Source organism: Anolis sagrei, chromosome 3 (genome assembly GCF_037176765.1).
Source record: "Anolis sagrei isolate rAnoSag1 chromosome 3, rAnoSag1.mat, whole genome shotgun sequence".
In the NCBI taxonomy this organism is placed as follows: domain Eukaryota; kingdom Metazoa; phylum Chordata; class Lepidosauria; order Squamata; family Dactyloidae; genus Anolis; species Anolis sagrei.
Window position 1 is genome coordinate 31,786,354 of NC_090023.1, and position 13,372 is coordinate 31,799,725.

General features: G+C 39.3%; 1 protein-coding gene across 1 annotated transcript; it reads left to right on the plus strand.

The window, feature by feature from the left end:
- Positions 1–549: 549 nt before the first annotated feature.
- POMP (proteasome maturation protein) lies at positions 550–13,149 on the plus strand. The gene is made up of 6 exons (XM_060770884.2): positions 550–659; positions 7,837–7,934; positions 10,144–10,204; positions 11,001–11,102; positions 11,624–11,717; positions 12,627–13,149. The coding sequence occupies exons 1-6, from the start codon at positions 657–659 to the stop codon at positions 12,692–12,694; spliced, it is 426 nt and encodes a 141-aa protein (XP_060626867.1). The 5' UTR covers positions 550–656; the 3' UTR covers positions 12,695–13,149.
- The last annotated feature ends 223 nt before the right edge of the window (positions 13,150–13,372 follow it).

Sequence of the window (13,372 nt, forward strand, 5' to 3'; positions counted from 1 at the left end):
AGTCCTGCCGGCACAGGGTTTTAACCCACTGCGCCACCGGGGGCTCCTTCAATTCCAATGGCAGTCACAGTGATGTCGGACTGCATGGATTTCACAGTCAATGACATGAAGTAGGAAAAGAAAGAAAAGAAAGGAGATTCAATCTGAACATGAGGAAGAATTTCCTGACTGTGAGAGCTGTTCAGCAGTGGAACTCTCTGCCCAGGAGCTTCTTTGGAAGCTTTTAAACAGAGGCTGGATGGCCATCTGTCAGGGGTGCTTTGAATGCAATATTCCTGCTTCTTGGCAGAAGGGGGCTGGACTGGGTGGCCCATGAGGTCTCTTCCAACTCTTTGATTCTAAGAGCTCTAAAACTTTTGCAGCAAAGCTCTGCTCTCCACCCCTCCACCCTCCTTCCCTTTTTCAGATCAGGGTCCCCCAAGTGCGCAGGCGCACGACGCCTCCAAGCCCCGCCCCCCTGCCTCTCGCGCGCACAGAAGGAGAAAGCGGGCTCTTCGTTTTCTTTTGCCCGAATCCTTGTCACGTGATACTCTCACTCACTCACTCTCTCTCTCTCTCCCTATGCGCGCGGGAGGGGCGTGCTTACGTCACCGCGCCTCTTCCCATCGCTCCTCGCAGCCGGAAGGAAGTCCTTGGTGCCTAGTGACTGTGCAAAGATGGTAAGCGGAGGGGCTGGAAGAGGGGTGAGAGTGAGTCCACATAAATACACCTGTGAGGGGAGGGGGCCTGCAAAGGAGGTGGGTGGGGTGAAGCCCCAATCGAGGGAAATGTGGGCATTCCGCCGGAGATGGTTTCTTTTTCGCCCCGGAGACATGGCCGGTCCTGGTTCGCCTCCAGTGGTTCTCAACCTGGGGTCCCCAGATATTTTTGGCCTACAATTCCCAGAAATCCCAGCCAGTTTAGCAGCTGTTAGGATTTCTAGAAGTTGAAGGCCAAAAACATCTGGGGACCCCAGGTTGAGAACCACTGGGTGGAGCATCCCTTCTTCGAAATGCTCGGGCCCACAAGTGTTTGGGATTTGAGGGTTTTTAAAATGAATTTTGGAAGGTTCTCAAATATAGTCATGAGATATCTCTGAGGTACAGTGAGGTCGCCGTCTAAATGAGAATTTATTTATTTACCACATTTATATACCGCCTTTCTCAGCCCGACGATGACTCCAGGCGGTTTACAGTCGGCAATCAATGCCCCCAACAACATAAAATATAATTAAAAACATTAACATATAACATAAGCCATATAAAAACAGTAGAAACAATAAAAACAATAACAATAATTAAACAATTAATTTTTTTTTGTCGCGTCAGGAGTGATTCCTGGTGTGAGAGAATTGGCCGTCTGCAAGGACATTGCCCAGGGGACGCCTGGATGATTTTTGATGTTTTTATCATCCTTGTGGGAGGCTTCCCTCATGCCCCCGCATGAGGAGCTGGAGCTGATAGAGGGAGCTCATCCGCCTCTCCCCGGATTCGAACCTGCGACCTGTCGGTCTTCAGTCCTGCCGGCACCCAGGTTTAACCCACTGTGCCACCAGGGGCTCCATAAACAATTAAATAAACATTTAAACAATTAAATTAATTGCTTCAAACAATTAAATTAAACAATTAAACAATAACAAGAATTAATGCATTTCCAACCTCACTTTAACTGCCATGGCTCCAAGATATCGAACCATGGGAGTTGTAGTTTTATAAGCTTTCCAGCCTTTTCTGCCAAAAAAAGTATTGGCGCCTCAGCAGACTACAAATCCCAGGATTCCGTGGCATTGAGCTCTGACAATTAAAGTGGTACCAAACTGCATTCATTCCACAGTGTAGGTCAGGCATGGGCCAACTTGAGCCCTCCAGGTGTTTTGGACTTCAACTTCCACAATTCCTAACAATCCCAGCCCCCTTCCTTTTCCCCCTCAGGCCCCATTCTTTTCCTTTTATGATATGCAGGATGGACACAGCATATTATTCGAGAACACAGAAATGCTGGATCACTCGAACAATCACCATGTCAGACTACACAGAGAAACCATTGAAATCCACAAGCATGTGGATTTCAACAGAAAGGAGGAAACCATGAAAAGGAACAAAATCTGGCTACCAGTATTAAAAAAAACTCTAAAATTAGAACAGCACAACAACAGAGAGGAAACAAACAAGGACATCTAATCACCTCTCAACAAAAGATTGCTCCAGGCACTGCCAGGCAATCAAATGCTAATCAAGGTGGTCAGTTGAAACATTCACACCTAGCTCCAGCAGACAAGAGTCCTTTGTCTCACCCTGGTCATTCCACAGATATATAAACCCTTTTTCCTAGTTCTAACAGACCTCACTACCTCTGAGGATGCTTGCCATAGATGCAGGTGAAACGTCAGGAGAAATGCCTCTAGAACATGGCCATGTAGCCCGAAAAAACATACAACAACCCTATGCAGGATGTGTTTTCATTCACTGGATCACTTAAGTGGCTGAGGGGGAAATGGAAAGGGCCTGAGGCTGTTAGGAATCGTGGAAATTGAAGTCTAAACCACCTGGAGGGAGGGTCCAAGTTGGCCCAGGCCTGATCTTAAGTGGCTGAGGGGGAAAAGGAAGGGGCCTGAGGCTGTTAGGAATTGTGGGAGTTGAAGTCCAAAACACCTGGAGGGCCCAAGTTGGCCCACGCCTGGTGTAGCAGCACCCTGAGAATGGGACACATGTCTAAACGAGACATCTATTTGAAACAAGAAGGAAAATCAATTGCTTCCAATGTAGAGGCTGGGGAAGGAGGAAGGTAAGGTTTCAAATAATAACAATAAACTTTATTTGTATCCCGCCCTATGGCCCCAATGGGGACTTACGGCTGTTCACAACATAAAATGACAGTATTCAAATGCCGTGTAATACAACTAATCAATAAATATGACATGACATAAATTTAAAATGACATAGTAAATCTTAACGTAAGCAATAACAAGACATTACCACCTAATTAAACAAAAACTAACAATACAATGTAACTCAACTAATACAAGACAAAAAGTTCTCAAATTGATAAAAATGTTAAAAGACGTTATAAATTCAAAAGGATATAAACCCAAAGGAGCAGTCATTTCCATGTTCTGAGCTCATTTATAATGCTGAATATTTAATTTGTCCTTCTCCTTATGTGCTTGCAAACATAATGATAAAAGTAAAGGTTTCCCTTGACATTAAGTGTAGTCATGTCTGACTCTGGGGGTGGTGTTCATCTCCATTTCTAAGCTGAAGAGCCAGCATTGTCTGTAGACGCCTCCAAGGTCATGTGGCTGGCATGACTGCATGAAGCACTGTTACCTTCACACTGAAGTGGTACTTATTGATCTACTCACATTTACATGTTTTCGAACTGCTAGGTTGGCAGAAACTGGGGCTAACAGTGTGAGCTCACCCTGCTTCCCAGATTCAAACTGCCGACCTTTCGGTCAGCAAGTTCATAGCTCAGCCATTTAACCTGCTGTGCCACTGGAGGCAGAAACGTTATTGATTGTTTTACTACACTTAGCTTAAAGATGACCTTAGACACGTTTTAAAATTTTTGAGAATGAAATGAAGTGTGTGTACATTAAACCATGTGAAAGCAAAGGCGTCACTTACTATCCCAGATCACCCCTATGGATAATTTCCGATTTTGGATGACCAGATAAGGGATGCTCAAACTGCAATTCATTCAGCCACAATGCATAGTACACAATTCTGCTCTTTATCTTCCTTCTTCACCAGTCTTTACATTTGCAAAAATTGATTTCCCTTTGTTTCAGTTCATACCGTCTTTTGAGCCATGCCATGTGTGAAGTTGGAGATAAGAGCGCATCTTGTGGATATTTATTTTATGATCATATTTCTCATTGAGTTGTACCTTGTCAAAAAGCAATCTGTGACTTGGGGGAGTAAGGGTCTGCCTTAACTGCTCCTTGCAATGTCACTGTAGTACTCTTTTTTTCTTTTTCTTTTTAAAAGGTTATGAGGTTTTCCTTCTTCTAGTTATGTTTTCTTCTGAAAAATATTATCAATATTCAAAATATGTGTGTATATGTATGTGTACATTTGTGTGTGTGTGCATATAATTTATATGAGATCTATATGCATATTTTCTGGAAAACTGCCCCAGAAAATTTATTTCATCAATTTTAAAGCTTATGTAGGCTGGGCTGTAAGAATTGACTACTGTTCTGGTAGTTTGGTGAGGTGTCTGTGCCCTTTATAAACATTATAGTGTAAAGAAATGTGGTTGATAAATAGTGGAAGGTATTTCATCTCTATTCTAGAAACATAGTTAAGTTTCTCTGCAGTTCTTCCTGACATGGAGATAAGAGCACAATTCAAGGTGCTGGCTTTAGCCTACAAAGCCCTAAACGGTTCTGGCCCCACTTACCTCTCTGAACGCATCTCCACCTATGAACCGACCAGAACATTAAGATCGTCTGGGGAGGCCCTGCTCTCGGTCCCGCCTGCATCGCAGGCGCGTTTGGTGGGGACGAGAGACAGGGCCTTCTCAGTGGTGGCCCCTCGGCTATGGAATGCCTTACCAGCAGACATCAGGCAGGCACCTTTGTTGCTGGCGTTTCGGAGAAAGGTCAAGACTTGGCTTTATGAACAAGCGTTTGGTTAAACAGTGCAACTGAACATAGGAAGACGGTAAATGGAACATAGGAATGGCACAAGGATTATGAGAACGGATCTGATTTTACGGAGGCGATGTTTGATTTGTTATTGTTGTTGATTGATGCTATTGATTTTGTTGTGTAATTGTTGTGTTTTAATTGCATGTAAACCGCATTGAGTCGCCTATATAGGCTGAAAAATGCGGTATACAAATAAAGCAAATAAATAAATAAATAAATAAATAAATAAATAAGAGTTAGAAACGGCTTCATGGACTTTTCTGAAAAATGGGCTTTTGACAAGTAGCCAGGCTTTTGACAAGTAGCCAATTTCTTTTTAATCATGAACAGTTCTGTGGGAGTACATTATACTCTTTATGTTTGATGAGTTTTTAGCATCAACAAAAAAACAATAAAAAGTATCAAATGTAGAAAAAAACAATTACACTATGTGACAAAATTTGAAAAAAATGTTCCTCATTTTAAAGCATTATTTTCTGTTTAATTGTGTGGTATTTACAGGGTTAGTCAAAATGCATAGGCCAATAAGCCATTCAATTGAATGGCTTATTGGCCTATGCATTTTGACTAACCCTGTACTTTGAAAGTAGTTGTTATACTCCAGAAACTTCATTTTTGTGACTGCCACAAACTATGTTGAATTGGTTAAGACTAGGTGATATTCATTGAAAAACTATAGCAAAATGTGCTACAGGACTTTTTCCATGCTTTTATGATAGAACCAATTAGGAAATGACATTTATAACCCAGAAACAAAAATCGTGTTACATAGTGTTATTAATGGAGCATGTTGGGCTGGGGAATACATAAAATATAAGAATAAAATTATCCATATATTTAAAAAGCAAGTTATATACAGGAGACTGGCTTGGATTCACACTGGGTATAGTGGCTGGAAAAGGCTGGTAAGATTCTTGCAGAAAGGGGTGCTGGCAGAGAAATGGACTATTTATTTATAAATGGCCTAGTTATTTATATCTGGCAGCTTCATCCTACCTTTAAGAACACTATAACATGAAACACCCTTGAAGGACTAAAGTAATTTCCTCTGCTCCTGGGCCTGACCTTTCATCTTCTAGTTTCTCGACAGGTCACCATCTACTGACATTCCCAAGCATTCTGCCTAGTTTACTTTGCAAACATCTTGCTTCCACAGGGAAGCAATAGCACCGTAGTGTCAGTGTCGCTGTCGGAGGGGTTTCCTGTAGTTCACTCTCTTATTTATTTAAATCTATCCAAATTCAGACCTCGTGCTGTAATAATTCAACTTGTTTTAAATTTATGCACTCCGAATATTTGCAAAATACAGGAGGGTGTTTGTGTAAAGGAAGTGCCTGGAGATTCTAGCCAGGATTGTATGTGGTGCAAAAAGTTATACAGACTGGTAACAGACACAAACAATGCAACTTAAATAAACAAGAAAAGCTGATGGTGGGAAAGGAAACAGAAATGTTGCTTGTACTTGTTGGAATCCTGGCTCCCACTCGTCTCCTGTACGTTGTCCATATTACGTCAGCGCATCTCTACTTATGAATTAGTCTGTTCTATATCCCCTCACCATTTTTGGAATGTGTTCTTAATTTCCATCCGCTGTGTTGCTATTTAGAGTAATCAGGTGCTCAGAATTCTAAATATACCTATGGTTTTGATGCCTTTTATGGAGAAGAAAAGTATAGGATGCCTAACTGAAGATAGAGCTGGAAGCTGTATTCCAAATCAGATTCAGTTATTACTTTCAACAGTCCCAGGCTTTCTGTGTACCTTTATCCATCCTATCTAGTTCTTAAGCATGTCCTAGAAATCACAGGTGACATTTGGAAGACAGGTGTTGAGACAAAAGACTCAATAAGACTGCTTATTTTTCTTTTAAACCTAAGGATTGGAAAATGAAATAACTTGATAATTGCAAACAGTTAGATACTGTCTTCTCCTGGAGAAACTTCTGAAATTCCCCATCTCCTAGGCTCCAGAAAATGACTCTGGAGAGTTATTCAAGGCCTTTGGTCCAGACCTTTGGGAGCCCATGAGGTTGCCCATCATCCTACTGTCATATAGACAAACTATTACACTTCAGGGAGGTTGTGATCCTTAAAAACATTTGTTATTAGTTAGCCATATTTATGCTTTTTCAGTTGTCTCTGTTCCTCTGCAGGACAGGAGAGGGCAAGCAGTAGAGACACTTGAAAACAGTCGTATGTTGACATATAGGCAGGAACCCCATTTTTAAAGCTATTGGCAAATTGCAAGCTCATTAGTGGAGTTATGCCTTGGTTTGGATGAGTGGTAGAAAGCTGGCTTTCAGTATGCAGGAATGTGAAGTCTTATTAAACAAGCCTCAAAAAGATTGAGAAAATTCTTATATTTCTGATTAACTGTGTATGCTTTTGGGGAGGGCAGGTTGTTCATCTTCTGCACCTCAAGTCATTGAAGTCAAAATTGCTTTTAGGCTTCCCTTGTTAGAATTGCAGTTGGAATGTTGGCGCCAGTTCTTTTTTGCTAGCTGAACAAGGTGTATAGCACAAAGAATTAAGCAAATAGTTTAACATATGAAAAATCTCTGAGCCTGTCAGTAAGGCACTTCAGAATAATGCTGGAAGTATGAAATCTGTTACCACAGAACACATTACTCCAGAGGAGCCATAGTTTGAATTTGATATATCCAGATCAGCCTAATTTGAGTACTACTAAACTTGGGTGTAAAATCTCTTAAGAGAAAGAGGAAGATCATATTGCAGGTGGATAGTCAAAATCAAGGAAGCCATAGCCACAGGTTTGCAGGATCCAAGCAGGGCTGGTAATGTCAGAATGTCATGGAGGTCATCTATTCATAGCCACCTTGATGGCAATTAACAACCATATGTCTAAAAGATTAAATAAGATGTTATGGTGAATGTATATGCTTTGTTCCTTTTTCTACTCATCACTCATTTAAGGAAACATTTGAGTAGTATGTTTTCTAAGAATGGGTAATTACAAAATTTAAAGATTGGCTATGGTTCTTTGTATGGTTTTGGATTGCATCTCCCACAATCCTTCACAGTTGGCTCTGCTAGCTTGGGCTTATGGGATCTGTAAACAAAAAAGATCTGCAGAGCCACAGCTAGTCATCTTGGACCTGAGACTAAACTACATGTAGCCTAATTTGACTGATTTAATATGTTGGTATGAAAGTGTTCTCAGTGCTTCCTTCCTATCTTTTTCAGAACACCAGAGGGCTTGGATCTCAGCTAAAGGATACTATTCCAATTGCTGACTTTTCAGCAGGAGAAGCATTTGAAAGCCATGGTGTGATACATAGAGGGTAAGCAATGGAAAACCATTCAAGTATAGATGCACATATTACATAGATGCAATTTTTGTCTGTTACATACTCTCACTCTGAAGTGTTCTTTCTATTCTGTTCCTTGACTAATATGTGCTCATGATAAAACTTTCCTCAAAACAATTTGTGTAGAGCTAGTTTGGCCAAGATTTACTTGACACTGTTATAGTTCAGCCTGTGATTGTGTCTGGCCTGAGTTTTCAAATCCTGGCCTTGTTGAAAGGCCCGAGGTTTCTCGGCTTGAAAATGAATGGACTGCTTATCCAATAGATTCTGAAGGTCAAATTCCTGAAAGGGATCCACTGTCTTATAAGAATGATTGGTTAGGTGCAGAAGTTAATGAGATAGAAGATAGAAGGCAAGAATTTTGTAAACTAAGAGCAAATTCCCGGGCTCCCTGAAGGTCTGCCCATTTATTAAAAAAGAGGGAAAAGAAATCCTTATCTGGTTGTAAAGGTAGACGGAATGTTTTCTTTTAATTTCATTAGACAGGAAAAGCTTTATATGAGACGGGAAAGGATTTTAGATCAGTCTGGGCAACAGTTGGAATTTCATGAACGTCTTGTTTCCAAGCAGATTTCTAGTTTCATGTTTCCAGTTTTGTCAGGTTCCTGTTCTGTGTATTGGATTTCCATGCTATCTTGTTTTTCTGGATTTTGCATCCTTGGATCCGGTTTTTTTACCTTTGTACCTTGAAATTAATGGACTATCTATTATCTTTGGATTATACTGTTTTGGACTATACTGTTTTTACCATTTTTATTGTTTTGCTTATATATTTCCTTCAATAAACCGCTTGCTGATTTTACTGAACTGGTGTGGTGATTAAGTACAGTGTGTACTTAATCAACTGATGCAAAGGATGGGAGCAAACTCAGATTTCACCCTCTTAATATATATGCCAGCCAATCTACCATAACATCATCTGTTTTATATAGCACAGCCTTTGTTTAGGTGGGCATGATACCGGTAATTCTCGGTCAACTTAGAATAAATAGAAAATGTTGCTAGGGCAGGTTCATCTATACCATTTCCATCTCCCTTCAGCCCTACCCAGAATAGCCCATGGTGGCAACTAATGTCTAGCAACATCTTTAGGACCAAAAATTATTCACCCCTTTATGTTTTTTTTTAAAAAAAATATGAATTCAGAGTTCAGTAAAGGTGATACTAAAGTCATAAGATATATCTATACTAAACATGATCAGGGATATTGGAAGTCTTTCCCTGTCCATCATTTCTGCATCTGTGATTTTAAAGGGGAAGGAACCCATTGGTTCCATGAGGGCTGGTCACTTCCCTGGTTACAAAATATTATTTGTGTTAAAAGGCTGAGACAATCTTTAAAAGTTACACCCAGTTATTTTGTCTTGATAAATTAGATGTCACTAAAACTTTAAATATAGACACTTTCCACATAATTATGATCCCTCTGAGTGCTTCCTGCTTCCCTGAAGTAGAAGAGGCAGCTCAGTCTATTGGACTGGATGGAAAGCTCTTTGCTTTTCTTCCTCCAGCAGCAGGTTGCTGCATTTTCTCTGTATCCTACCTCCTGGAGAGAAACAGCTATGCAAATATCTACACTTCTACACCGTGGGAACAAGTTGAACCTATTGTGGACTAACTCTTTCCCTTCAGCTGGCTCATAGAACCCTTTCCCCCCAAAGTGGCACAATGCAAAGAGAGAGTTCAGGAAAATTGGCCACCATAGCTGATTTTTATTTCATAAAAATTCCCAGAGTCCAAGGATAAGAGTGGTGAAACAAATAAGCGTGTAAACAATCAAATAATTGAAAAATAGATCATTGAAACATTAAAACAGCTGGGATCCAGAGAAAAAAAGTGTTTCTCACTGACAAACTTCAGAGATTCCGGGAATATTGTTCAAAAACCATTAGTATGAATTAATCATCAGCATTAGGTGAGTTAAGAAATTTGAAGAAAAACATTTACCTTGTTGCAAAAAGAAAAAAGCTCTTAATAATTTGTTTGGCAGTATCTTGACTGCAGTTTATGCGTCCCCAAGCTGTGGGGAGAAGTAGGTAACACATTTATTATTATTATTTTCAGGTACTAAAAGGTCTAAAATTTTTATTGCATTCAAAACAGTTTAGGAACTTAGTAGAGGAAACAAGATTTTATGGAAAGATTGTATGTATGTATTATTTCTTTATTTTGATGTTTATAGCTTTGCAAATGTGAAGAATGAACTTTTTCCTTCTCATCCTTTGGAGCTATCAGAGAAAAATGTGAGTAGACCAATTATATGTTATCCTTGAAGATATTGCAGTTGTAGAAGAAATCTTGGTTCAGTGGATCCTCAGTATCAACACGGCTTTGATTCCAGGACGCTGTGCAGATAGTAAAAAAATTGTGGATGCTGGGGTCACCATACGGCGGCAGCAGCAGAAATGGTGGCAAGTCGGAGTTGCGAGACACTCCACCAGGCATGCTTTCTTTGGGCTTCCTTACCTCCAGGAAGTATGAAAGCTGGCCACTTTTGCCTGCCATCAAGGTAGCAGTTATGGGCACTTCTGCTCATTTGATTGCTAAGCAGAAGTGGATGGTTGGCTGGCTCCCAGGAGGCGGGGAAGAGAAAAATAAATTAGACATGGGAAGGTAGCAGTTATGGCCCTTCTGCTCATTCGATTGCTAGGCAGAAGTGGGTGGTTGGCCTGTTCCCAAGAGGCAGGAAAGAGAAAAAGAAAGGAGTAAGTAATGTTTGGGCTGCTTGATGCTCTTACTCTAACCACTAGGTGGAGTCAGATGTATTTTTAGCTTGCAGAAGAGCAACAAAGCCACATGTTGTAAGGAGTTAAAATAAACGTTTCTAAATTCCAGGAGAGATAATTTGCTATCTTTTTATTAGTTTATTTCTTTACAGAAAAAATATAAATAGAAAAATAAGAAATTATAATTATTTGCAGTAAGCTAGTAAAATATGCATTGTAGAATATGTAAAATAGACAGTTAGAAATATTTTTAACAAGGAAAACCTATTCCCAGTTATTTTACAAAATACTCATTTTTAACCATCTTTTTTAGTTTACGTTAAGTCAAGAAAAAATGAACTTTTCTACTCTGAGAAATATTCAAGGACTGCATGCACCACTTAAGCTGCAAATGGAATTCAAAGCAGTGAAACAGGTATCCCTTTTCAGCTGTTTTTCTTCATTTTCTCTAGCAGTTTAATTTTGGAAATATCTTGATCAAACAATTATAACTACTTAATATGAGTAGTAAATTCACAGAAAAAGTGGACCCTTGTCTCTACGTAGGAATAATAAAGGACATTGTCAGAAGCAGGTTTGTCATGCACTGAAAAAATCTTACAGTAAGATTGTAAGATTGTATATATGTTTGGGCACCAAACTGAAAATCGTGAGTGAGTGTAACAGTGCTTTTATTTGTGGGGTTCTGCAAGGTGGACAGAGATAATTGTGCAAAGAAAAGCTTTATCACACTAAGTACAGTGGAACACATACTCAAAATATACAGTGAATGTTTATGTAGAATTTGAAAAATTAATGTTAAGCTGCAGTAGCACTCAGTCTTCATTGAATATGACGCAATTAGAAGTTTTTCTGACTGAACCTTTAATTTATCCATATATTAATTAAATATTTTGTTGAATGACAAATTTTCTGACCTTCTGTGGTCTTTTTTAGGCCCAGCGTCTCCCTTTCCTTCATAGCTCTAACCTGTCACTGGATATTTTGAAAGGCAACTACGACTGCATTGGTTTTGAGGATATTCTGAATGGTAAGGGTCCTTCCAGAGTTTGGATCATGCAGAATGTTGAAAACAGTGGAAATCTCTCTTTATGCTGCTTTGCTCATGTTGACTTGGGATGGCAGTTTTTGTTGAAGTCACTCCTGTATTCTGTCAAATAGTTTACATGCCTCAAAGTATTGAAGTAGCTTTCCATGAATCCTCTTACCTACATTATTCTCTGTGTGCAAGCAGCCACAATAGCGATGTGACATTAGGAACAGAGACATTTCTATGATGGCCCTTTGTATGGGAGTCCCCTCCCCCAGGAATGTGTGTTTGGTGTCCCCATTGAATGCAGTTAAATGCCTAGTTGCAACCATTCTTTTCTGGTAGACATTTAATCTGTCATTTGTTATTTTTACTATTAGCGTTATTGCTTTCTTTGTAGCATTTTAGAGATTTAATAGTGAAACCAGCCTTATTATTATTTGATTGTAATGTTGTTGAATATTTGGGGTTTTAATTATTTTAAATTGCCCTGAGAACCATTGCCAATCAGACAGTACATGTAATAAGTAAATCTGGCTTCAGGGATATGGAAGCCACATCTCCGCAAACAATTCTGTGTTGTCATGCCACAACACTGATGGGAACAACAGTGCTGTTTGTGGGCTCCTCATGGGCCAAGTATGGGGAAACAAGATGCTGTATTAGACAGGCCAAAGACAGGAGCCTGTCTTGATCTTAGGAAATTACCCCCTGAGACTAACGAAGTAGGTTAAATTACTTCTACGAATCTAAAGAAATGGTTGGAACTGTGCTCTTTAGTTAGCAATTGAGAGAGTAGTGGAATACAGCAAACAGCAAGCAGACAACTATATGTAGTTCATTGTTATTTTAACCATCACATTTGTTCTCTCAAATTCATATTGAATTAATAAAATACTTCTTTTCTAGATCCAGAACAAAATGAAATAATGGGAGAGCCTCATCTGATGACTGAACGCAAACTTGGTTTATTATAACATACAGTCCAGCATTATGTTCACAAAATATTCTGTGTTAACTATAGATGTTTCCCTTCAGATTGAAGTAAACCATATTAAGTGGTAGTTCTGCTTGTTTGATAAAACCATTTATCACCTACCTGGATTAAAATGGCACATTAAATGCTTGAAATATATGACATTTGTTCTGTGTTTACTGTCAATATAAATGTCTTGTAATTGGGTATTTAAAATATATCAGGAAATACAGTTTCTATATTCAGGGCTATAGTGTTTCATGTCTGCATATGTAGAGGTCTACACATTAAAATGTCTATAGCACAAGAAATTTTAAATGGTTGTAAGATATTAGACTGGATCTTCTTGTTAAAGAGTCTTTGCAATTGATGACAGATATTTGCTGTTGAATCTTTCTCTGTTCTGGATGACTTCACATGGCATCTTTTAAAACAACTAATAAATTTTTCAACAAATGCTGTGACTTTTCCAAATATGTAGTGATCTCTCTGAAGACACCTACTTTAGTTATTGGGCCATTTGGTTTCATTTGGATAATAGAAGGATTTGCTCTTCTTAGTCTAGATTTAACACTTGTTCAGATAACTTAGACATTTTGTTTCTTCAGTTTATGGCAACCAAAAATGCCCCTGCCCAAGTGTGTTTTTGTTGCTCACAAATTGGACATTTCCATCACAC

What these genes read in the sequence shown, in the direction of transcription:
- POMP (XM_060770884.2), top strand. An exon ending in TGGAGCTATCAGAGAAAAAT is followed by an intron (nt 10,205 to 11,000) that starts GTGAGTAGACCA and finishes CATCTTTTTTAG; the next exon opens with TTTACGTTAAGTCAAGAAAA. An exon ending in TTTTGAGGATATTCTGAATG is followed by an intron (nt 11,718 to 12,626) that starts GTAAGGGTCCTT and finishes CTTCTTTTCTAG; the next exon opens with ATCCAGAACAAAATGAAATA.